At 38.9% G+C, this 26,928-nt stretch overlaps 1 protein-coding gene across 1 annotated transcript; it reads right to left on the minus strand.

Annotated features, from left to right (window-relative positions):
* Positions 1-2,273: 2,273 nt before the first annotated feature.
* On the minus strand, positions 2,274-25,345 carry LOC105069414 (UDP-glucuronosyltransferase 3A1-like). Its single transcript, XM_074357051.1, has 7 exons — positions 25,071-25,345; positions 22,674-22,775; positions 12,759-12,873; positions 10,104-10,632; positions 4,927-5,158; positions 3,173-3,392; positions 2,274-2,781 (listed from the first exon to the last, which is right to left on the minus strand). Exons 1-7 carry the CDS (start codon positions 25,162-25,164, stop codon positions 2,505-2,507), a joined length of 1,569 nt encoding a protein of 522 aa, XP_074213152.1. The 5' UTR covers positions 25,165-25,345; the 3' UTR covers positions 2,274-2,504.
* Between the last annotated feature and the right edge of the window lie 1,583 nt (positions 25,346-26,928).

The raw sequence follows: 26,928 nt of genomic DNA on the forward strand, positions 1-26,928 counted from the left end.
CTCGAGCCTGCTGGTGCGTGCAGAGACTGATTGCTGAAGCTGGGCTTCAGAGGACAGACTCGGAGGGAGACGACTGGAGTTGGTGCACGGAGACAGCTTGAGGGGGCTGGAGTAAGTTATGGGCTGAAACTAGGAGTGTGTGCAGGGGAGCCTGGGTCCACCATAAAAAGTCCCACTGTTAGTGTGCACTGGCAATGGCAGGGGTGGGACCCCGCCATACCAGTCTCCTTTTTGGCTTGCTCCAGGCCACGGAGGCTCTGCTTCTGGGAGCTCTGAGTGGGCACAGTCCGCAACAGGTTGCCCCCAGGTAGAAGCAGGACTGAGGTCTGGGCCCATTCCCAGGGATGAAGCTGGGGTCTGAGCCCTGGTCCAGGTGGCATTGGCAGACTTGTGCTGCTGGTACTTTTGCAGGCTCAGCATCTGCAGGACATCCAAGCGGAGAGCTGGTGCACAGCTGGGTCAGGTCTGCCATTAACAGGGGGAGTCCTCATACAGAGGCAAGGCTGCAATCTGAGCTGACCCATGGCTAGGCTACAGACCCAGGTGTGCGGCTACATGTGACTATGGTGGGCCCTGGTGCCTGACTTCAAGGGATCTGCCCTGCTGCCTTTGTGAGCACAGCGCCTGAGAGGCATCAGGGCAGACTGCCTGCATTCCCATGGCTGATAGGGGCTGAGGGCAGCACCAATAACAGTATACACTGTGAGCCCACACAAAGGTGACAGGGGGCACCACAGAGGGCACTTCCCAGTGGACAGCTGCTTCAGAGGAATACTCAGCTGAGCCCCTCCCACGGGAAGCACTTCGGTCCCACCTCCCTCACACAGCAGCTCAAAAACGTTTCCGGGGCTTCTACTCCAGCAGCATAGGAGCATACTAGGCCTCCAAGAGGACTATGACAACCACAGAGCAAAGAGGAAGTCCTGCTCAACATCCAGTGAAAGCTCAGGTACCACAACTGCTGGTGGGAACGTAGTTTGACACAGCCACTATGGAAAACAGTACAGCAATTCCTTAAAACACTAGAAATAGAGTTACTGTATGATGCAGTAATCCCACGCCTGGGCATCAATCCACAGAAAACTCTAATTTGAGAAGATACACACACCCCAATGTTCATAGCAGCACTATTTCCAATAGCCAAGACTTGGAGGTAACCTAAATATCGTCCAGATGATTGGATAAAGAAGATTATGTTTATATACAGTGGAATACTACTTAGACAGTAAAAATGAAATAATGCCCTTTGCAGCAATGGATAGACCTAGAGATTTTAACATGGATGGACCTAGACATTATCATACTCTAGGTCAGACAGAGAAAGACAAATACCATACGATATCACTTATATGTGGAATGTAAAAAAATGATACAAATGAACTTATTTACAAAACAGAGACTCACAGATATAGAAAATAAACTTATGGTTATCAAAGAGGAAAGGCAGGGAGGGATAAATTAGGAGTTTCAGATTAGCAGACACAAACTACTGTATACAAAATACATAAAACAGCAAGGACCTACTGTATAGCTTAGGGAAATACATTCAATATCTTATAATAGCCTATAATAAATAAAGGACATATATAAATGTATAACTGAATGACTATGCTGTACCCTAGAAACTAACAAAACATTGTAAATTAATTTCACATCCATTATTTAAAAAAAAAGAGTTTGGGGCAGGGGTAGGGCCATAGCCACCGGACCTGAGGCCCCCAAGCCTTCCTTGCACACAGGTTCCATTCCTCCACTTAGGTCTCCGTGACCACACTCATTCAAGCGGGAATCTTGAGGAGGGAAGTGTGAAAAGTGGGACACAAACGCCGTCAGCAGTGGACCAAAGGCAGGCTCCTGCCTGACCAGCAAAGGGGGTGCTCTGTGCAGGAGGGGACTCGGGGCACAGACCAACGATGGGGGCCTGGGAGGGGCTGTCCCTGCCGACCTGCAGGACAGGAGCTGGGCATCCTGAGCTGTGAGGTAGGATGAAAAGGAGATGCAAGAGGAAGGCCCACGTGGAAGAACTGACCAAATAATTACGTGAGTTTCGTGAAAAGTGAAAGAAGGAGAAACTGGGAAAGAGGCTGAGAAGCCTTCCGGACAGGGAGGAGGAGCCAGCAGAGCGCTGCGCGCAGGGACCGCGAGGGAGGAGGAGGAGTTACTGTTTAATGTGCGCAGAGTTTTAGTTTCAAAAAATGAGAAAAGCTCCGGACGTAGTTGGGAGTGATAGTTGCACAACAGTGTGAAAGCACTTAATGCCACTGAACCGTCACTTAATGGTTAAAAAGGAAAATTTTATGGGATATATATTTAACTACAATTTTTTCAAAAGCAGTACGAGTTCATCCTAAGGCTTTCTAAACAGAGGCAGAAAAGAGTGGAGAGCAGTCGGTGTGCCATCTGTAAGTAGAGGCGAGGGGAGGACACCAGGGGTGGACAGTGCTGAGGGAGGCCTTCAGAGAGCCAGGGGCTCCCCAACAATGCCCCCAAGACTGCATTTGGCATCAGGCCTTCTTCAGCTTCCTGGACCCGCACAGCCACCTGGCCACCAGGCCTAGCAGCTTCCCACAGAGCCACGCGGTGCCCAGGGTGGCCACCAGCAGGAACAAGAGGACGTCGAGCAGGTACTGCTCATACCACGGCTGCTGGAGGGCATGGGGCTTGAGGTGCGCCGCGCCCCCTGTCTGGAGGATGTGGTCGATCCAGCCCACCAGCCGCTGGGCGGGGGTCAGGGGGTGGGAACGCCTGATGATGCTGGCAGCCACCACAGCAGATTTGTACCTGTTGGCGGAGACACAGGTCAGGTGTTTACTCAAGTGGTCTCAGAAGTCTTAGAGAACTTGTATCTCTCTCTCTCTCTCTCTCTCATACACACACACACACACACACACACACACTTTTCACCATATGCACAAAAGACTGCCTTTCAAGCGCCAAGAGCTGTTGTCTGGGCCTTGTCACTGTTCAGCTGGGTCCCCTTGACAAGTTCGTACTGATACCTGCATGCAAAGATCCATGCTTAGTGCTAAAACTGCTAACATATAAAAGTGCACACGTATTATTCTGTGTCCTGGAAGTTTCAGCTTTTACTGCAAAAAAGACCCACGTGGTGCCCATTGTGGTTTATGTCTTCATTCAGTGTAAGTAACCACAAGCCCAGAGAACAGCATACCTCTTGTCTTCCATGACTTGCTTCATCTTTAGAACTAGTGTCTCAGCCTTCAACTGCTTTAACTGGATAGAGACTCCAAAATTTCTGGCTTCAACTCGGAGCATATTTTCATGCTGGTCTTCAAGGATAGGAATCCCCACCATGGGCACACCGTGTTGGATGGCCTCCATGACACTATTCATCCCACCATGGGTGACAAAAAGACAGATGCGAGGGTGACCTGTTGCAAATAAGAAAAAGAGCAGAACATTTCAGGATGAAAAGTTTCACAAGGAGGGAAGCAGCAAGGGCAAAAAAATAAATTTTTTTCAAGGTATTTTTGAAGAAAATGAATTTACTGATTTAGCTTAGGACACATTCAAAGATGAATATATCAAGATACAAGATTCTGCCCTTGTCTCTGTACAGAGACTCCTCACCTCAACCACAATCTGTAAGACTCAAAATCTAGGGAAATCTGCAGAGAAAAGTCATAAGCGAGGCATCGTCCTCCTTTAGCCCAGTCATTCATCCATCCATCCATCCATCCATCCCTCTCCACCATGTCTACCTTTGCTTCTTGTATCTCTGTTCTCTCTCTTTATTACTCTCTCACAGTGTCACTATCTGTCTCTCTATTACTCTACTGTCTCTCTGTTAGTCTGCTTCTATGTTTCTTTCACTCTGTCTTTCTGCCTCTCGCTCACTTGATCTCTGTAGTTCTCTCGGTTTCTTCCTCTCTCCCCTACTACTCATTCGTTTCCCACTTACCTAAATTCTTAATACTCTCATTGGCACCACAACTCATGTGGCATTCATAAAACTTACACTGTATGTGATTTCTCCTTAATTTTATGAGAAATCTTTAAAGTGGGGAATGCTGTACCATACACCTCAGTATTTCCAGTTCCTATATGACTACCACACCCTTATTTAGAGGGAACTACAACAGGTGTTAATAACGAACAGTTCATCCCAAACTCTGCCTCGCAACAGGGATGTGAATCAGAATCCACTTGGGTTTCCTTGAAAATGCGACTCCTTTCCCTACCCCATGTCCTGTTGAATTAAATGTGCAGAATTTTCTATCATACATTCCCAATACATCTTTGAACCATAATCTTGGCTATGAACCTCCAATACAGTGATTATTGTACTGAGGAGTATCCAAAAAGCAGAAGAAGGACAAAGAAAATCTTTTGGGGTGCAATGAGCGCTCTGTTACCAGAGAACTGGATGGACCAAATAACCGGCTGTGAGGTTACCCAGTTTGGCACTCAGATATTACAGCACACCATTCAGACACCACCATTAACTTTGTAAATATGTGAGTTGCTCACACCTGTTGTACCTGAATAAGATGTACCAATATGTGTGGATGTGTATCTGTACAATATCAGATGGCTGAACAGGTGCTCAAGAAGCCAGGGAAAGCAGTGACAACATGCCCCCTGGTACGTGTTCTCAGAGTTTACAAACTGTCTTGGATTGGGTTTGGGTGACCTTGTTGAGTGTCAAATAAGGTAGGGTCAAAAGAACCTGAAAATAGTAACACTTCTGGCTGCAAGGATGAGAACTGGAATAAAAAAGAAGGGAAAATGACTGTTTGGGCTATTTTAGAAGTATAGCCTGATTTCCCAAGAACTCCAGTTGGCTGCTCCATTCCTGCCCTCTCCTTCTCATCTTAATGGGATTGCCCAACTAGAGGTTAGAGCCATAATGAACCCCAAAGACATATAAATGGAAAGAGAGAAGTAGACCTGAGGAGTTCTTACCCAAAAGGTCATTTTGAGGAAGCCAATCCATGAGTTTTACATTTGCTGCCAATTTGATATCTTTGGGCCAATGAGAAGCCTTATAGTTCCATATCACCCCTTGAGGGAGACAAGCAAAGGCAGCATTCATCTCCTTGAGAACCTCATCGGGCTGACAGTCATTCACCATGGAGCCTAGGGCCACAAGGACAAAACCAGAGTCTCCAAACTTGGTGATGAAATTCTCAAGTTCCTGGAAAGAGGTAAGAAGGAAAAGAGGTGAATATTGTTCATGAAAGCCTAGACAGCCATGACATGAAAATCATCTGTTCACTAACTACCCTCTCCTGTCAACACGTAAGCTCACAGTCTTGAAATTGTTCTCATAGCCTCTAAGACAGCTCAGTGCTTTCTGCACCATGCTCAAATCTTCTGGATGGATGGCCTTGAAGTAATCTTTCTGAGGCCTTAGGACACAACTTCCCGTAGAAATACTTTAAATCCTCACAAATGGATGTGAAGAGAGCTTTAAGTAACCGGTCACCACAACAGTCCACATTGCACATGAGGTGCTTACACTGCAGCACAAAATACTTCCATGACAATGTTTTATGGAAGAGGAAAGTTGAAGTTTTGGGAATCTCTTTCTTCACTGAAAACATAACCCCAGTACCATCATCTATATCCACAATAAGCAGTTAAGGGAGATACAAAACCAAAATATGTAAAACATGATGTCAAAAAAAAAAAAGTAATTGTAAGGGAAAGGAGTAAAAATGTAGGGTTGTTAAAATGCACTTGAAATTAAGAGACGAGCAACTTAAAATAATCACATGTATAAATGGATTGCTATACATAAACCTCATGGAAATCACAAACCAAAAATCTATAATAGATACACTCACAAAAAAAGAGAAAGAAATCCACACATAACCACTAAACATAGTCATCAAATTACAAGGGAAGAGAATAAAAGAAGAAAAAAAAGGAACAAAAAACTACAAAATCAACCCTAAAACAATTAACAAAATAGCAATAAGCACATACTTATCAATAATTACTTTCAATGTAAATGGACTAAATACTCCAAACAAAAGAGAGAGAGAGTGGCTGAATGGTTACAACAAGAAGACCCATAGATAGCTGCCTATAGGAGACTTACTTCAGATCTAAAGGCACACATAGATTGAAAGTGAGGGGATAGAAAAATATATTCCATGCAAATCGAAATCAAGAGAAAGCTGGCATAGCAATACTGATGTCAGACAAAGTAGACTTTAAAACAGAGATTGTACACAATTTACAATAGCCAAGACATCAGCAGATGACTGGATAAAGAAGATGTGGTATATTTATACAATGGAATACTATTCAGCCATAAAAAGTGACAACATAATGCCATTTGCAGCAACATGGATGTCCCTAGAATGTCACTCTAAGTGAAGTAAACCAGGAACAGAAAGAAAAATACCATATGAGATTGCTCATATGTGGAATCTAAAAAAAAAAAAAAAAAAGGAACATAAATACAAAACAGAAACAGACTCACAGACATAGAATACAAATTTGTGGTTGCCAAGAGGGTAGGTGGTGGGAAGGGACAGACTGGGATTTTAAAATTTGTAGATACTGACAGGCATATGCAGAATAGATAAACAAGATCATACTGTATAGCACAGGGAAATATATACAAGATCTTGTGGTAGCTCACAGCAAAAAAAAAAAATGTGACAATGAATATATGTATATTCATGTATAATGGAAAAATTGTGCTGTACACTGGAATTTGAGACAACATTGTAAAATGACTATAACTCAATAAAAAATGTTACAAAATAAAACAAAATAAAACAGAAACTGTAACAAGAGACAAAGAAGGACATTACATAATGATCAAGAGATCAATCCAAGAAGAGGCAAAAATTATAAATATATATGCACCCAACACAGGAGCACCTAAATACATAAAGCAAATATTCACTACCATAAAGGGAGAAATTGACAGTAACACAATAATAGTAGAGAACTAACCTCACACCAATGAACAGATCATCCAAATAGAAAATTAATAAGGAAATACTGACTTTAAATGACACATTAGGCCAAGTGGACTTAAGAGATATACATACAACATTCCATCCAAAAGCAGCATAATACACATTCTTTTCAAATGCACATGAAACATTCCTTAGGATAGATTATATCCTAGGCTACAAAACAAGCCTTAGGAAATTTAAGAAAATTGAAAAATCATATCAAACGTCTTTTACAACCACAACACTATGAGACTAGAAATCAACTACAAGAAAAAAACTACAAAAAGTACAAACACATGGAGGCTAAATGATATGCTACTAAGCAACCAATAGACTGCTGAAGAAATCAAAGCAGAAATAAAAAGATACCTGAAGACAAATGAAAATAAAAACACAACACTCCAAAATCTATGAGACACAGCAAAAGCAGTTCTAAAAGGGACATTTGTAGTGATACAAGCTCACCTAAGAAACAAGAAAAGTACTGAACAACATTTTTTTCATAAATATGAAATGCTTCCTAAAATTCATACTGAATTTCAAAAGATCCTGAGTACCCAAAACAATCTTGAAAAACATAAACAAAGTTGGCAGTCTCACACTCCTGAATTCAAAACTTACTACAATCCTACAACAATCAAAATAACGTGGTACTGACATAAAGACAGATACATACACCAATGAAATAAAACAGAGTCCATAAATAAACCCTAGTATATGTGGTCAAAAAACTTCTGACAAAGGTGCCAAGATCATTCATTAGATGAAAGACAGTCTTTTCAACAAATGGTACTGGAAAACTGGATATCTACACCCAAAAGATTGAAGTTGGACCATTACATTATACCACAAACTAAATTAACTCAAAATAAATCAAAGACCTAAAGATATGAGCCACAACTAATTGTTAGGAAAAAATATAAGGAGAAATCTTCATTTCATTGGATTTGGTAATAACTTCTCATATATAACACCAAAAGCACAGGCAACATAATTAAAAATATATATATAAATTGGATTTCATCAAAACAAAAAGACTTTGTTCATCAAAGGGCACTATCAACACAATGAAAAGGCAGCTCAGAGAATGGGAAAATATTTATAAATCACATATCTGATAAGGGATTGATTGCCAGATTATATAAAGAACTCTTGCAACTCTACAAAAAGAAAATTTAAAAATGGGCAATGACTTGACTGTGAAAGACTGCATGGCAGTTCCTCAAATGACTGAATATGGAATATGATCCAGAAATTTCATTCCTGGGTATATACACAGTAGAGTTAAAAGGAGAGACATGAACAAACATTAGTACACTACTGTTCACAGCAGCATCACTCACAGTAGCCCAAAGTGGAAGAGAACCCAAGTGCTGACCAAGAGACAAATGGATAAAGAAATATGTTCTGTGCAAACAGTGGAATACTATTCAGCCTTGAAAAGGAAGGAAATTCCTTCTATGCTACAATATGGCTGAATTTTGAAGACATCATGCTAAGTGAAGTAAATTACCACAGTACAAACATTGCATGATTCCACTTATATAAGTACCTAGAATAGTAAAATTCATAAAGACAGAAAGGAGAACAGTGGTTGCCAGGGTCTGCAGGCAGAGGAAAAGGAGAAATTATGGTTTAATGGGTATGAAGAGTCAGTTTGGAGAGATGAAAATGTTCTGGAGAAGAAGTGGGGGTGATTACACAACAATGTGAAAGTACTTAATGTCCCTGAACTGAACTCTTCACAATAGTTAAAGTGGTGAATTTTATACTATGTATATTTGACTCTGTGTGTGTGTGTATGTGTATGTATATGACTGCATATATATACAATGTATATATACTACATATATTTGCATATAGTGTATATATGTATATTGTAGAGAGCATCTGTTATCTTACAAATTACAAACCATAACTTCCATTATTCTCCTGCTCAATAAATTCTGCCCCAGTTCTAAAACCAGCCCTACCATCATGGCAGGTAAGACCTTGTGTTTTGGCCTGGTCTTATTCGTGCCATTGACTCTTCCACACTTAAGTCCAGCCAGGTCACTGAGGGAACCCTCCTCATGGTCATCTCACTTGTATCTCCTCATGTTTTCTCAACCTGTTCTGTCTTCCCTGTCCAGCTCCATCTCTTAAAAAAAAAAAATGCTGCCATGAACTCAAAACCTATCTAGCCCAAGGCCCATTCTTCAACTCTTCCTGTCACTCAATGCAAGATCAGCAAAGGAAGGGTAGACACTTTGGTACCCGGAAGACCCAGGCCAAATCTGGCTGTTGCTGCCTCTGAGCCTAATGGTCCTGGGAGAATTATTTGCATCACCTGAACCTCTGTCCTCTCATTTATAAAAGTGAAGCTCATCACAGTTCCCTCCAGGTGGCATGATATATAATACATAAGATAACCTCCGTACAGTAGCGACCCAGTACCTACAGGCAACAGACAGCCACTATCGTAGCTCTCTCCCTTTTGAAAAATTCTAGAGCAAGCAGAGGTTCTGATTCCAGACTCTGTATTCAGACCATCTGGAAGATGTGGAAATAAGCTAAATGTCCATAAAAAGATGAATGGTTAAAGAAAATGTGGTATAAACATTCAATGAAATATTATTCAGCTTTTTTAAAAAAGGAAATTTTGCAATGTGTGAAAACATGGATGAATCTTGAGGGCATTATGCTAAGTGGAATAAGCCAGCCACAGAAAGGCAAATACTGCATGACTTAACTTAGATGAAATATCTAAAATAGTCAAATTTATAGAATCAAAAAGTGGAAGTTGGTTTCTAGAGGCTGGGGAAGGGGAGATATGGGTAGCTAATATTCAATGGAGGAAGAATTTCAGTGAAGAAGGATGAATAAGATTTAGACACCTGCTGCACAGTGTGGTACCTGTAGGCAATAATAATGTATTGTATTGTTAAATATTTGTCAAGGGAGTAGATCTCACATCAAGTGTTCTCACCACAATAAAGTAAAATACACAATAGAAAAATAAAAGTAAAAGCAAATAAGATAAAAGAAAATGATACATCCTAGGTGATCTGTTTGCCTCACTCTCTCTACTTCACTCCCAGGATCCCAGTGGCAAGGCAGTCACCAGCTCTGCCCCGAGGACCTCTGCATTAAATTCATATCCAGGGCTCAAGCTTGACTTACCTGTGGCACTGGTTTAATAGGTTTGGCCAATAAGCCTCCAATATACACAGTGTTGGGAAGCAGGGGCCGAGCATATTCAAAGGCAAAGTCAGAGTTAACAAACCACAGCTCTGCTTTCTTTAGAAGATGAGACAAAACTGGCCTCGAGCCTTCCGGGAAATGCTCCTTGATGGTCTTGTCAAAGGCAGAGTGCATCTGCCACTGTCTCATGGAGAAATGAAATGACAACAGAAAATTCTGCACTCTGCCCCAGAAGTCCAAGGGGCTGGTTAGGTAGGAAAAGTGTACTGGCACATAAGACACTGCGCTTGGAAGCCCAATGTCTGCACTGCCAAATGGTGTGGGAAGAACAGACACAAAGCGCTTCTCAAGCTTCTCAGCAATCAGGAATGAACAGAAGTCAAATGCTTCAACAACCATCAGGTCAAAATTCTCGTTCTTCAAGGAATCCATGATATCACTTCTTAGCAAGTAACTGCATCGAGTCCCCAAATGTTCTATTATCCTTACAAGGTTTACAAGTGCTTCTCTGTACAGAAAAAAAAAATTAATGACAAATACTCATTGGAGGTGTTAATTTCACAATTCTTAGGAGAATCTTCAGCTCAAAGAGAATATCCCAGGTAAGTAAGACCCTTTGCAGCAGCCTATTTCACCACTGTTCTAGAACTGTCCTCTGTTCTAGTCCCTCTGGTCCAGGTAACTTTACCCCCTAAAATGTTCTCAGTTCTTACTCTCCCCTCTCTCTGCCCAATCCAATGTCACCCACCATCAATGCCAATTCAAGGTCCTTCTGCTGTGGGAGCCTTGGCTGACTTTAGCAAATCTCCTGGTTCCATGTCTGTTTGATATGTTCTGTGATGCTCTGTTTAATTTTCACCCATACACTGACTTTTTATGAGTGACTGTCTTGCTTCCCAGCCAAACTGTGGAAATAACTTGACAGAGTCCATGGATATTGATGCTATAGCCTTTTTAACAACATTTCTATAAACCCTGCATTTGACAGGTTGTCTCACACAAAGAATTTCTTGATGATAGTATCTGAATCCAAACTCTAAACTGAACATGAGATTTATAGCTTCCTAGCATAGGAGTTAAATAATTTAAAACCAAAACCAAAACAAACAAACAAAAAAAAAAAAACCCTGTTTGAAACCTATTAATATCTTTTCCACTTCATGCTCACTGGAGTATTTACAAAAGTTAATGCTATAATTTTACTGATACCTAATTAAAACTCTTCTTTATGGCACTATAAACAGGAAATATTCTCCTTCAATGTTTACTGTCATTGCTTGGAAAGAAAATAAACCTTTTTGTGTAGTGTATGGGAAAATAGACAAGAATGCTTGTGACCAGAAGTCACAGGTACAGGTGTTTGGAAGACCCATGGGCCTCCTAGTTGAAGAAGGACTGAGAGAATCAATGGCCCAGCAAACCCACAACCTGTATAACATGACACCATGTCAGTCCATTTAAAGAAGGCCCACAGGTTGAACACTCATTAGGAAGATGCAGATCTCTGCCTGTTCTTTAGAATCAACTTCAAGTGATGGTGATTAGCTGAAATCATCCTCTATTATGTATTTTTAAAGATTTTACACAAAGAATGATTGTCAAATATTGTGGATAAATACAAAATATGAAGTACAAAGTCCTCAAAAGTAGAACGTTAATCACATTTCAAATTAAGTTAATTAATTGGAAAAGATTACAGGAAGACACTGTGCTCAGTATATTGCATCATATTTAACATGTGTGTAGAATCAGTCTTCAAAGAAATCAAGCTTGTGGAGCTGAAACAAGACATATGCTTTTGAAATACAGGCCTAACAACACAAGATGACACAAAGTTTCAAATGAATACTTTAGATCAGATCTCTTATAGAGGAGAGAATTTGGTCTTTTAGTTTAGGTGAGGAAGAAATATTAATGGAAAAAGTCAAATTTGAGCACAACCGTGACAGTGAGTAGAATTTTTAAGCAAAGAAGAAGGGAGTTAAACCACTGTAATTAACCAAGTGAGGCATGAATTTATGTCTTTCTTTTTTATGTCAAAAATGAAGAATTTCTGTACACCCCAGGTAATCAAAAAAAAAAAAAAACCTTTCAGGCCCATCTCACACAGTGTATCATCAATCAAGGTATTAGGGGTTTTTTAAATGAGTTTAAAAGGTTAAAAGATGAGCATTTCAAGGTATGGAAAATCAATATTCATAAGTGTTTTTCCATTCTTGAACTTACATGAGGAGAAGGGGGAATAAGTAAGTATAAAACAGTGGCTCTGCTTTGTTATCAGCAATGAGAAATTAAGTTGTCTATCCTTCCTTCTGCATTAGGGATAGTATACATAAAGACTGTAGGTGAAGTATTGCCAAGAAGATTCAGGAGAAACAGCCCCCACACACACACACTATACAGAAATCCATTCATGCTTTTCATGGAAGAGGGACAGTATACAGACCGGATGGTTGGGAGTGCAAATCTCATCTATTCCATCCACCCACCATCCCCATCATTGATCCCTTCCTCCATCCATTCACCCATCAATCCATCTGTTTCTCTTAAAGTCACTCCAAGCATTAATGTATTCATCCATCATTTGTATCATTAAAATAGTAGGTCTTTCATTGAGAGAATAAAAGAAATTACCTGCCATGCAAAGCTTCTGTGACAAAGAAATGAAAACGTTTCCTTAATTCATTTACATCATCTTCAGATAGAAACCAACTGATAACTTGAAATGATTTTCCCTTCTTTTTTAAATCTAAGAAAACACCAATAGGTAAATATTTAAATGTCAACCTAGATCAATATTAACATGAAATCATAATCTGTTTATTCCAATAATTTTGTATATATTTGAATGTTTCCTTTTTTTTTTTTTTTGCTTTCTCATTTCTTCCATCATATAACCTGAAAATATTGAGAATCTTACAATTCTTCAGTCACTTTTATACAATTTAAAGTACTAGAAGTTTCCATTTAAAGCTTTCACTTAAAGGTATTTCTTATTTTACAAGCGAAAAAACAAAGCTGAATGGAGTGTCAGACAATTTGTCAAGATTGCATACATAGTGAGTGGTACATTCTGTATTAAATTATGTGTGTGTGTGTGTGTGTACAATATATATAACAAAAAAGCTATGTATCAAATGGCAGTAGGGAGGATTCTGGGAAGATGGTAGAGTGGAGAGTGTTAGGAATCTGTCTCCCCACCTTGACAATAATTGCACTAAAAGAATCAGTTGAAAATAACTATTTTAGATATCTGTATAGTCCTTTGAGGGCCTGCAAATTCCAGAGGAAAACGATAAATAAAACTGACAAATCTTTAGCTAGCTAGACTACAAAAAAAAAAAAAAAAAAAAAAAGGAGAGAGAATACTCAAATTACCAAAATCAAAAATGAAAATGGTGTCATTGCTACCAATTCTATGGAAATAAGTATTATAAGAGAATACTGTGAACAACTGTACGCCAACAAATTGGATAACCTGCATGAAATGTTACAATTCCTGTAGACATAAAACCAATTAAATTGTAAATCACAAAGAAATAGAAAATCTGAATAGGCCTATAATAAGGAGAATAAATCAGTAGTCAAAATCTCCCAACAAAAGAAATTCCTGGACCCAATAGCTTCACTGCTAAATTCTATCAAACATCTAAAGAAGGATTAATACCAATCCTTCTCAAATTGTTCCCCAAAGCTGAAAAGGTAGAAAACACTTTCAAACTTATTTTATGGGACCAGCATTTCCTTGACACCAAGGACAGACAAGGACACTACAAAAAAAGAAAACTACAAACTAATATCCCTTGTGAATATTGATGAAAAATCCTCAACAAAATAGCAACAAATCTAATTCAACAGAATATGAAGAGGATTATACATAATGACCAAGTAAGATTATTCCTGGAAGGCAAGGATGACTCAATATATGAAAATCAATCAATAACAGAATGAAAATATATTGAAATAAATCATTAACAAAATGAAGGACAAAAACCACATGATTACCACAGATGACACAGGAAAAGCATTTGACAAAAGTCAACATCCATTCATGATACAAACACTCAACAAACTAGGAATAGGAGGTAATTACCTCAACATAATAAAAGCCAAATATGAAAAACCAACAGCAAACATCATACACAATGAAGAAAGAATGAAAACTTTCCTCTAAGAGCAGGAACAAGACAAGAAAACTCTCTTTCACCATTTCCTTTCAATATAGTATTGGAAGATCAAGACAGAGTAATCAGGCAAAAGAAGGAAGGAAAGGGGGGAAGGGTATTCATGATGGAAAGGAAGAAGTAAAATAATCTCTTCACAGATGACATGATCTTATATATTGAAAACACTGAAGATTCTACAAAAAAGTTAGAGTTAGTAAATGAATTTATCAAAGTAAAGTAGAATGATAAAAAGTCAACACATAAAAATCAGTTGCATTTCTATACACCATAAATGAACACTCTAAAAAGGAAATATTTAGAAAATATTTTTCTAATAGTCAAAAATCATTCTATATATAATAGTATCAAAAAGAATGAAATACTTGGGATTTAATTTAACCAAACAAGTGAAAGATTTGTAAAATTAAAACTGCAAAACAACGCTGCAGGAAATTAGAGAAGACATAAATAAATGCAAATCTATCCCATGTTCATAAATTAGAAGACTCAATATTGTTAATATGTCAATACTACCCAAACTGATCTACAGATTCTATGCAATCCCTATCAAAATACCAATGATGTCTTTTACAGTAATGGAAAAATCCGTCCTAACTCATATAAAATCTCAAAGGTCCCAAGTAGCAAAAACAATCTGGAGAAAGAAAAATAAAGCTGGAAGACTCACACTTCTTGATTTGAAAACTTACTACAAAACTACAGCAATTATTACAGTGTGAAACTGGCATAAAAACAGACATGCAGACCAATGGAATAGAATAGAGAGCCCCTCTCAAAATATTTTTCACATGGGGCCATGACCATTCAATGGGAAAGGTCAACAAATGATACTGGAAAACTAGATATCCGCATACAAAAGAATGAAGTTGTCAGCTCCAGTTCAAGGTGGTGACATAGGAGGCTCCTGAACTTATGGACCTGTCAAATCTATAGCTACACATGGATCAATTCCCTCTGAAAGAAATCCAGAAACCAGCTGGGTGACTCCTGCACATCAGGTGAACAAGGAAAAGATCCACATTGAAATGGGTAGGAGAAGTGAGACACACTCTTGCCAGAAACCCCACCCCTGACACAGCAAGCCACAGTTGGGAAGGAACTCACAAGTCTCAGCTTCTCCCTGAGGAGCAAAGGATTTGAACCCCACATCTGGTGCCCCAATATTTAAGATCTCTACCTGATAGATGAGCCTCAAAAACATCTACATTTCAAAGTAACGGGGTTGGCATTCACAAGACCCACAAGGGTACAGCAAACTAAGAAGCAGTTCTTCATCCGCACTCATGAAGACCTGCCGTGGCTAACTCTCCAGGGCCCAGCACAGAGCAGCCGACTGAAACATGCTCAGTCTTCCCACGAAACAGACCTATCTGCTTATCTTAAAAGCTCTTCTAACTGAGTCGAAAATGAATCCTATGAAACATCATATATATATTATAAGGCCTATAACATATGGAAATGTAATACATTTGTCAACAATAGCACCAAAGCAAAGGAGAGGAGCAAAGCTGTATCGGGCCAAGAAAAAGAATCCAGGTGATACTAACACTCAGAAAAAAAATGAAGAGAAACATAAATAAAAAATAGTAAGTTTAATAAAACAAAAGCTATACATATATACTTGTTCTTCTTTCTTTTTTAAAGCTCTTCTAAAAAACACAAAAATAAAATAATAATTATAATAAAGTATTTTGGGTTGGTAACATTTATAGATGTAATGTGTATAACAAAATTACCATTGGAATTAAGTTAGTACAAATCTGTAGGTGATTCCAATAAGATGCACACAGGAATCCCAAAAGCAACTGTTAAGGGAAATATTTTAAAATAGTGAAAAGAATTATTAAAGAACTTAAAATACAAAACAGAAAATATACACTTATTAGAAAGAAGATAAAAAATGGAAAATATAGGAACCAAAATGGATATAAAATTAGGCAGAATATCAGCGAGGAAATCAAATGTTTTAACGATACTATAAACCAACTATACATAACAGGCATTTATAAAGCACTTCACCAAACATCAGCAGAATATACATTCTTCTCAAAAGCATATTGAACATTCTGCAGGACACATCATATGTCAGCCATTAAAAAAACATGATAAACTAAAAAAGATAAAAATAATACATGGTTATTTTCTCCAACCATAGTAGAATGAAATTGGAAATCAGAAACAGAAAAAACTTAGAGACTCTCACAAATATTGGATAGTAAACAACATACTCTAAGAGTAACATCAGTAAAATGGTAATATAAGATTTTCTAGCTCCTATCCTCTCACATAAACATCAATTTGAGCAACTGTCAATGCATGAAAATAATTTCACAAGAGCTAAGACTTCCAGCTGAGGGATCACAGCACCTGGGTGAAGCACAGAAATGAGAGAAAGTGCATTGAAGAGAGTAGGAAAGATAGAGTCACATTACCCACCTGACCTTTCCACCAAGCCCAGGCTGTCCAGCAAAGGGATAGATACTTTTCCCATGGGAGAAAGAAAGTGAAGTGAGATCCAACTATTCCATGGACCCCAGGACTGGCCCAACCCAGCACTGGGCTGTCTTCCACAGCCACACATGTCTTCTATGGCACCAGGCTCCCAGCAGGTTCCCACAAACCCAGGTCCTTGGCCTACCCTCGGGCCTGCCAGCTTCCATAGCCCCAGGAGTCTCCCTTGGTCCTAGACTCTTGAAGGCTCTCACGACCCAGGATCATTGTCCCACCCTAGCACCAGCTGGCTTCCATGGGCCCATGTGGCCCTTGTGACACAATATTCCAACAAACTCAGGCTCCTGGCCCGCCCTTAAGCCAGGTGGCTCCCTTGGTGCCAGGTGGCTCCCTTGGTACCAGGCTCCCAACAGGCTTCTGTGAACCCGGGCTCCCAATACATCCCTGCATTAGCTACCTCCCACAGACCTGGGCAGCTCCTGTAGCCCCAAGCTCACAGTCAGCCCTCTGCCTGGACAAATATTCCAGCAGCAAACCTGTTCACAGACACGTCCAGATGGCTCACTCAGAATATCTGGATGAGCTGACTGGTGAAGGACTTTGCCTGTTCAAGCCATTCTGTAAAAACTGCCTGCTTCTTCCAATGCATAGACACCAATGCAAGGCCACAGGAATTATAAATATCAAGAAAGCATGACATCGTAAAGGAAAGTAATGAAATTCCAAAGACCTAAGAAATGAGATCTATAAACTTTTTGACAGAAATTCAGAATAATCATCTTAAAGCTATTCAGTGAACTACAAGAAAACACAAATAAACAACTAAATAAAATTAGGAAAAAATACATGAGCAAAATGAGGAGTTCAACAAAGAAACGAAACCATTAAACAAGAAAAGCAGAAATCTTAGAGTTGAAGAAGACAATGGTTGTCCTGAAGAATTCACTAGGAAGCTTCAGCAACAGACTCAACTCATCAGAAAAAAGAATTAATGAACTAAAGACAGATTATTTTAAATCACCCAGTCAGAGGAGGAAAAGAAAAAGGAACAAAAAAGAATGAAGAAAACCTATGTGAAATATGGCATACTATTAAAAGAAATATTGTACACATTACTGTAGTTCTAGGAAGAGAGGAAGAAAAGGGCAGAGAGCCTATTTAAAGAAATAATGGCTGAGAACTTTCCAAATCTTGGGAGCTATTTGGGTATTAAAGTTCATGAATCTAATAGTTAACACAAAAATTTCCATCTAAAACAATCTTCTCCAAGGTACACTATAATAAAACCACCTAAAATCAAAGGCAAACATAAACTTTTTAAAGCAACAAGAGAAAAAATTTCAAGGATAAGAAAACCCCCTTAAGGCTATCAGCAGATTTTTCAGCAGAAACCTTGCAGGCAGAGAGTCATATAGTATATTCAGAGTGCAAAAAGAAAAACCAAAAAACAAAACAAAAAACAAGAAAAAAAAAACCTGCCAACCAAGAATAATCTACCTGGCAAAGTTCATTCAGAACTGGAGAGAAAAATACTTTCCCACACAAACAAAAACTGAGGAAGTCCATCACCATGAGATCTGCCTTACAAGAAATACTGAAAAGAGGTTTTCAAGATGAAATGAAAGGATGTTAATTAGTAACATGAAAAATATGAAAATATAAAACATACAGGTAAAGGTAAATATATACTTAAGTTTAGAATGTTGTAATACTGTAATATGGCAGTGGGTTAATCACTGAACACTAGTGAAGGGGTTAAAGGACAAAACTTTTAATAATAACCATAGCTATGATAATTTGTTGATGGATATACAATATAAAAAGAGGTAAATTGTATAATCAAAAGCATTAAAATATTGGGTGAGGAGTAAAAGTATAGAGTTTTTGTATGCAAATGAAGTTAAGTTATAAGCTTAAAATAGACTGTTACATCTATAAGAACTTGTGTGTTAGTTTCACTGTAACCATAAAGCAAAAACCTACAGCTGAGACAAAAGCTGACGAGAAAGGAATCAAAGCATACCACCAGGAAAATCATCAGTTCTCAAAGAAAGACAGCAAAAGATGAAGAATGGAACAAGGAAACTACAAAATAGTCAGAAAACAATTAATAAAGTAACATTAGGTAATCCTTACCTAACAATTACTTTAAATTTAATTAGATTAAGTTATCCAATCAAAAGTCATATCATGACTGAATGGATTAAAAACACAAGACTCCACTAGATACTGCTTTCAAAATAGTCGCTTCAGCTTTAAGGATAGACATAAACTCAGAGTTAAAGTGTTCTACAACAACATTCAGTTCTTTCATCTTTTTTATTGAAGTACAGTCAATATACAAGGTTGTGTTAATTTCTGGTGTACAGCATAATGATTCATTTATACATATATATGTATATATACATATATATATTCTTTTTATATTCTTTTTCATTATAGGCCATTACAAGAGCTGGAAAAATATAGTCCATGCAAATGGAAAACAAAAGAGTGGTAATCATTTCACAATATTTATGTGTATTAACTCATCACATTGTACAACGTGAGCTTACATATTATGTCAATAATATCTCAATAAAGCTAGGAGGAAAAAACTAATATAACAGGATTTAATATAACTTTTAAGTGATCTTAGCCTGATACAGGCATTTGCTAACAAAGAATATTAAAAAGAAATGGAACATTAACATAAAATGCTAACTAAAAATCATATAAAAATTTGAAAGGTAATACCATACATATTTAATATTTGAATGTTTCACTCCTGAAATGAAAATTTAAAGCACACAAAGTATCTTTGCATTTTCTGATAGTCTTGATCTTTGGTAACAAATACTCTAGACACAGAAAAAATGTATTTTGTTTTGCATTAATACGCAGCAAATTGTTAAGAGTGTGTCCAAAAGCATCTTCAAATTGGGCGTTAGCCATTGCTCATTCATAAAGGCCTATTTCTTTTTTAAATGTTGAAAATATTTTTTTTCCCTGATTTTGTTTTTGCCATTGAAATCTATGCTGCTTTAACTTCAATTTTTAGACCAGTTTCTGATTTCATGTTAAAGTGTTCTACAACAACATTCACTTCTTCTTTTTTTTAATTGAATTACAGTCAATTTACAATGCTGTTAATTTCTGTGTACAGCATAATGATTCATTTATACATATATATATGTATATATATACACATATACACATATATTCTTTTTATATTCTTTTTCATTATAGGCCATTACAAGGTATTGAATATAGTTCCCTGTGCTATACAGTAGGACCTTGTTGTTAATCTATTTTATATATAATGGTTAGTATCTACAAATTCCAAACTCCCAATTTATCCCTCCCCACCCCCTTTCTCCTCTGGTAAACATAAACTTCTTTTCTATGTCTGAGTCTGTCTTTGTTTATAAATAAGTTCATTTGTGTCCTTTTTTTCTCCAGGATATACAAACAGCTCATACAACTCAATAACAAAAACAAACAAACAAACAACCTTATCCAAATATGGGCAAAAGACCTAAACAAACATTTCTCCCGTGAAGACATACAAGTGGCCAATAGGCACACGAAAACATGAAACAAGCTCAATATCACTAATTACCAGAGAAATGCAAAGCAAAACTACAATGAGGTATCACCTCACACTGGTCAGAATGGCCATCATTCAAAAGTCCACAAACAATAAATGCTGAAGAGGCTGTGGAGAAAGGAAACCCTCCTACACTGCTGGCAGGAATGTAGTTTGCTGAAACCTATTATGGAAAGCAGTATAGAGATTCCTTAAAAAACTGAAAATAGACCTACCCTATGGTCCAGGAATCCCACTCCTGAGCATATATCTGGAGGAGACTCTAATTAGAAAAGATACATGTACCCCAGTGTTCATAGCAGCACTACTAAATACAATAGCCATGACATGGAAGCAACCTAAATGTCCATCCACAGATGTATGTATAAAAAATGTTGTAATATATATACACAATGGAATACTACTCGGCCATAAAAAAATAATAAAATAATGCCATTTGCAGCAACAGGGATGGACCTGGAGGATGGTCATACTAAGTGAAGTAAGCCAGAAAGAGGGAGAAAAATACTATATAAAATCACTCATATGTGGAATCTTTAAAAAAAAAAGGACATAAACTTATTTACAAAAAAGAAGGTGGCATTTTAATTATCTGGCTAACTCCTGTAACTTTCTCTCATTCAGTTCTAAAATTCAGAGGGAAAGATAGTTGTATTTTATTAAGCTCCACTAACCCTTAAAATTGACTTCACCTTGATGAAAGCAGACTAAGATGTTGTCCATCTCACTCTCAGGATTAAGGTGAACACCACCACTTGATAAATAATCGGAGGAGCCCATGAGTCCAGTTAAAAGCCTGAGTTGCAAGATAAAGCTTCCTTACTTTAGCTGCTGAACTGCTCTCCTACCTACACATCCAAAGATGGAAGAACTAACTGGCTGAAAGGAGTGAGAACTGTCTGGTCAGGAGACAGTTCCTCCGGGCAGATGCTGGCTCGAGTGTCAGCCCATAGGGCTCAGCAATTTAATGGCACAGACCCCCCAAAACAAAGAGGACTTGTTTCTTCAGGAACGTGCACCTAGTAGACAAAAAGATAGAGGAATCTGTCTGAGGGAAAGAGAAAGAGTCCAAACTTTGGACAATTAAGTTTCTCTTTAGGGTGGCATCTTATACTTGTGATTTCAGTTACTGCTTGAAGTAATACTACATCTTAGCATTAGAAACGTCTGCCATACCAGTATTTCTGAAGTCATTTATCTATTAAAGTTGTAAATAAAAAACACTCTAGGGAAATTCTCCAAGCAGGTAGTTAATACAGGTTCAAATGTTTCAATACACTGAGTTTTCAATCAGGCCAACAAAATTAACCCAATTATGTGTTTTCCTTATGTGCAGACCTCTACCGAAGTCCACTGCTAAAGAGAAAAATGAACATTTCATTTCAAAACCTCAGAAAGTTTCATTGATTTGTGAATATTGAAAGAAAATCTGAATTGTTAAAACTTGGACCCAAGGATAAAACTAAAAGGAATCCATGAATCACTGAATTATTTGTAGATTTTACAGAGTGTAAGTTTGTTAAAGAGATGAGAGTCTAAAACTTTCAGCAGTTTCTCAAAGCCATGGGAACCACCAAAATGAAATAATCATGTACTGAAACCATCACGGTTGACAATCACGGCAGATGCAAAAACATACTGACTATCAAGGCAGATACAGAGGGATACATATAGAAAGGATACTCAGTGAACAATCTGGAACTCAATCTAGAAGATGATTAAAACTGTTTTAAAACAGTCTGAACAATAGCAAAACCTGAGGTTCATCTTCACAATTTTATAATTGCTTAGATTTTCTCTCAACAAATCTGCTTACTTTTAGAATTTTTTTAAAAATATAAGCCTTGGTAACGCTGATGGAAAAATCTAAAGCTTAAAGTCCCACATTTACCCAGCTCTATTAACCTGTTGTGTGAACTCGAACGAATCACTTAAGTTCCCTGAGCCTCTGTGTCCTTGTCTGTCAACAGAGAAGCATTGATAGGATTGATGAGCTTCATTTTAACTAAAATTTTTTGGATTCAGTGACTCAGAACTTCTGACATCACTATAAACAACTCATGGAAAGCCACTGATTTTTCAATAATAATGAATGGAGGCTTACCTTCAATGAAGTGACACCCAGATAAGGAGGTAAAATGTGGACATATAAAATGTTGAGGCTAATAAGATATCCACTTAACATAAACACACACACACATTTTGTCCATTCTTTCAGTACAACTAGATTCAAAAAGATTTTGTGATAAGCAGGATTATCCAAAAGACATTGCCTCTCTTTGGCTGGGATAGAAGACACCAATAATTATGAAAAAAAGATACCTGGGTCTAAAATAGGTCCAGTATTAACAAGCATAGTGACATTATGACCGTGATCTTGAAGAATCTGAGACACTCGCTCCAACAGGAAGTAATGGCTTCCATCTAGAAACAATACATAATATCACTTTTGTGAAAATAAGAACAGAAAGTCTGAAATTGTGGTGGGGGGTGTGGGGAAATCCAGGGTAAGGCAACAGAAAGCTGACAGTGAGCTGAGGAAGAAGAATTTCTTCAGTCCCTCCTTCTCACTCTAGGTAAGCCCCAGCCTAGCTACGTACATCGTGCCTTCCTACAGCTTTGACCTGTAGCAATCCCCCACCAAACATTCTTTCTTAGGACCTGTGGTCTCCACATCAATGTAACACAATTCTAGGTCTGAAGGAATTCCTGATCCTAAGGTACACACTGCCTTTTAGCCAGGGACTTATGGAGACACTGTGTCCTAAAGAAACAACTGCACTGGTGGAAATTTGGGCACAGTCCTATGCATGTGAGTGTGAAGGGTTCCTAATGGACAATCAACTGGAGCTATTTCTGGAATCCTTCTCTCTGGAAAGGCATGCTAGAGTAGGAGCCAGAAATATGGGTGCTTGAATGTGAGTCCAAGAAGCAGCCATTGAAGCAGAAGGATGTGGGGCCACCACTTAGAGCCAGAATGCTTGAGATTCAGATGTATTTGGCAGGAAATTTCTCAGTTGGAGCCTGAATTTTTCACATCCATTAAGGCATGCAAGATAACTGTGGGGCCCATGGGGCAGACCTGCAGGATCCTAAATGCATGGGACACTGGGACATCCCCCATCCTAGGACAATACTGGGATCCTAAAGAAAGAGAAGCTTCACTCTTGGGAGAGGTACATGCTCAATCACAGCAATGTCCTGTCTAAAACCATGCACCATCATGGGGCATTTTTCTTGAATCTGTGGGTCTCAGCAGCAGAGGAAGCCAGATCAGGAGAGAAGGAAAAGATTTTTCCAAAGTTGAGAAGTGGGAGTTGTTTGGGAGACAAAGGTCCCAAGACGACTGGGCCAGTGAAGGGTGCTGTAGAACTACATATATAGTGTGGGGGTTACTCTAGTTTTTTATACCCATATTTGTGTTGCCTAAGGTAACAAAAATTATATAAAACACAGTACCCCTATGCCCTCAGACTGCCTGCTCTCGGTCACATATAACTCTTGGAAGAAATGAGCGCAAAGGGAGAAGGGGTCTCCACTGACACAGCCATTCATGCCGGTCTTGATGAGCCCCCGGGGAATTCTGGGGCAGAGGAGGGGCTTCCAGCGCCACATAAACCACCCCAGCCTCTTTCTTGGAGTCTGAGGCAGGAGGACAGTGTACTTTCAAGAAAGGTGGAAGCTTTTTTTTCTCTATTACCTCTATCATTTAAAAATTGGCTTAAAACGGGGTTTTAAAAACTACTGATATTTAGAAATCCCCACTGTAAAGAGGGGAGAGTGGAATCTGTAGAAAAGGATGGTTTTGAGGTTAGAAACTGTGAGTAAATTCCCAAAGTGTGCCATTAGGGAGGTCTGGTGTGCTCTTGCAAAAGGTATCTCATTTTCTGACCCTGTTTCCTACTTAGGAAATAAAGGTGGAGGCGCAATTAGATGAGTTCTGACGGGTAATTTTTTTCCCCCAGCTCTAGGATCCCCAGATTCTCTGGGATCTAAAAGTGATCTAGGGAGCCCACTATACTTTCAGGATGGGCCAAATAAAACTCTCGGAGAAATTCCGTTCTTTGAGTATTCATTATCCTGATAAATTTTTCCCTTTTGTCTTCTGTTCTACTTGGAGCACAAGTAAAGGAAATAAAACGGTGTCCGCAATATGCAGGACTAACCGCACCACATGAAGCACTGGTGAAAATGAGAGAGGGGCTCCCAAGTGCTCCACTGCCCTGGGGTCCTCCCCGCTGCCCAGTCAGTTCTCCAGTTTTCCTACTAATGAAACATTCCCAATTTGTGCTGCAGCCCCCAGGAACACCTGTCCCCAGCTCCAAGAGCCTGAAATTGACCTCACCTTCTACTTGCTGCTGGCAGCTGCTGAGCATGCCCCAGAAGTTTAGGGTGAGACTCTGTACATCCTACAGGCGCCTTGGAGGAGGCAGCCTGCGGTCTCAAGCTCAGAACTGGATCTAAACTTCTGGCCCTGGCTGTGCACACCGGGATGCGCATCCAGAACAAAGGAAAAGAGGAAAGGAAACTGCTGTTTTCTCCAGAAATAATTTCACCTCAGTGGGGTAGACCTTTCGCTGCTTCACAGCCCTCGCCAGCCTCTCCCGCCTCCAGCGTCTGGAAAACCACACGAAATGATCCTCCAAGTGGCTGCTGTCTTGAGCGCTGGCACGGCAGCCTGGGACATGCCTGTCTACATCCTCCCGGCCAAGCACTTACCCAACAAGGATACAGTCAGGATTTTGGCGGCCTCCGACAGCAGGAGCCCAGGCAGTAGGAATCCGACTAGAAGCAGCACCCGCTGCTCCCCCATCCTCGCTTCTGCAGGAGCTGAGGTGCGGCGCCCAGTGCTGCGCGCACCGCGCGGGTCACAGGAACCTGTGCGCGCTCTGGGCAGGCGGCGCGCAGGAGGTGAAGGAAATGCTCGGGCTGGGAGCTTGCCGGGAGGTAAGAAACTATCCTGACCGTCTTCCCTTCTGTTTATCCTCTCTTGCCCTTTAGCCTTTCCTCCTTCCATAAATACACATTGGATATTCTGTCCTCACCCTCTTTGAATTTGGTCAACAGGGAAGGAGGGGTTAGTGAACTGCTCTGTTAGTGAACTGTTCCGTAATGCCTCTCTTTTCCACGTAAACACTATATCCTCCACACTGAAAATACTCTGAACCAAGAATGGTAGGGACCTTAGGAAATCACATAGAAGAAAATTCCATCTGTAAGTAATTCAGACCCAGCGCCCTTTTAGGGATCCATCCAGAAGTAATGGGACCCTATCTCCTTTCGAACTGCTCTAATGATCTCATAGGGCCATCTATATGCCTCATTTCCCCAGGTAACTGCTTAAAATCTCTGCTGGTGTCTCAAGCTCAAGATCTCAGAAGCTGATTCCCAGAGGAAAATGACCTGCATTTACTGTTCAGAGAGTTTCTTTGGAAAGTAACTTATTCATGAAAGGTGCTAGTGGACTGTGTTAAGCACCTCTAGAATCCGGGTCTTTCCCTGGAGGACTGAACTTCTTCTAAAGCTGAGACTATAATTCTGAATGAGAATCATAGAATAGAACTGGTGGGCACCAAGAAGTTCTACCTTTATAAATATATGAAATTTTTCTTTAGGAAGTTTTTAAGACTCTCCCAATATTATTTCATTTTTTTTTTCCTTCTTGTAAATCTCTCCATGTTTGGGCTATACACTTTGAGGTTATGTGATTACATGCATATTCATTGACAGTTATCATCTTTCTGGATATGTCTTCTCAGTGAAAAAATTAATCTGCATGATGAAGGTACCATTTAACATTTATGCAATCACATTACCTTATCTACAAATTTTATTCATATACTACCAATTGTCCCGATGATATCCTATGCTGTAATATTAGTTTCTGGTTCAGGAACCAATCCAGGATCACACGTTGCATTTAGTTGTCTTGTCTGTTACATCTCCTTTAGTACAGATTGATTTCTCAGCCTTTCTTTGTCTTTCATGTCATTGACATTAAAGAGTACAAACCATTTATTTTGTAAAATGGCCCTCAATTTGGGTTTGTCTGATGTTTTCTTATTATACTTTGGGTTACAAGGTTTTGGCAGAAATACTACAAAAGTAGTGTTGATTCTATCTCAGGAATCACAATAGGAAGCACATGATGACAGATTGTCCTATTATTCATTACAATAATTTTGATCACTTGTTTAAGGTGGTGTCCACCAAAACTTCCAACTTTAAAATTATTATTTTTACCCTAAATTAGGAAAGAAGTTGTAGGGAGACATTTTGAAACTGTGTAAACACTCTGTTCTTCAGCAAACTTCACTCACTCATTTTATCATCTTTTCTACTTCTTGCCTAAATAAATTTTTACTGTATTGGCAAATTAATGATTGTTAACTCCATTCTCTTTCTTCATTTACTGTATGGCATATAAAAAGTTTGTTACAAAAAGTTTTGCCTTCTACCCTATCTATTTAATTATCTATCTGTCTATAGCTATTTATTTATTATCAGTATTAATTCCTGGGTCTATATCTATTCAATGGAATATACTCTTACCATCATTATTTATTTTAGAGCTTTT

Source organism: Camelus bactrianus, chromosome 3, assembly GCF_048773025.1.
Source record: "Camelus bactrianus isolate YW-2024 breed Bactrian camel chromosome 3, ASM4877302v1, whole genome shotgun sequence".
NCBI lineage: Eukaryota > Metazoa > Chordata > Mammalia > Artiodactyla > Camelidae > Camelus > Camelus bactrianus.

Excerpts from the sequence above, each read along its gene's own strand:
- LOC105069414 (XM_074357051.1), bottom strand. The coding sequence starts at position 25,164 with ATGGGGGAGCAGCGGGTGCTGCTTCTAGTCGGATTCCTACTGCCTGGG. Across the intron at positions 12,874-22,673 it reads TGGACCTATTTTAGACCCAG|ATTTAAAAAAGAAGGGAAAA; the intron begins GTATCTTTTTTT and ends GTGTTTTCTTAG. Across the intron at positions 3,393-4,926 it reads TCCTCAAAATGACCTTTTGG|GTCACCCTCGCATCTGTCTT; the intron begins GTAAGAACTCCT and ends TATTTGCAACAG.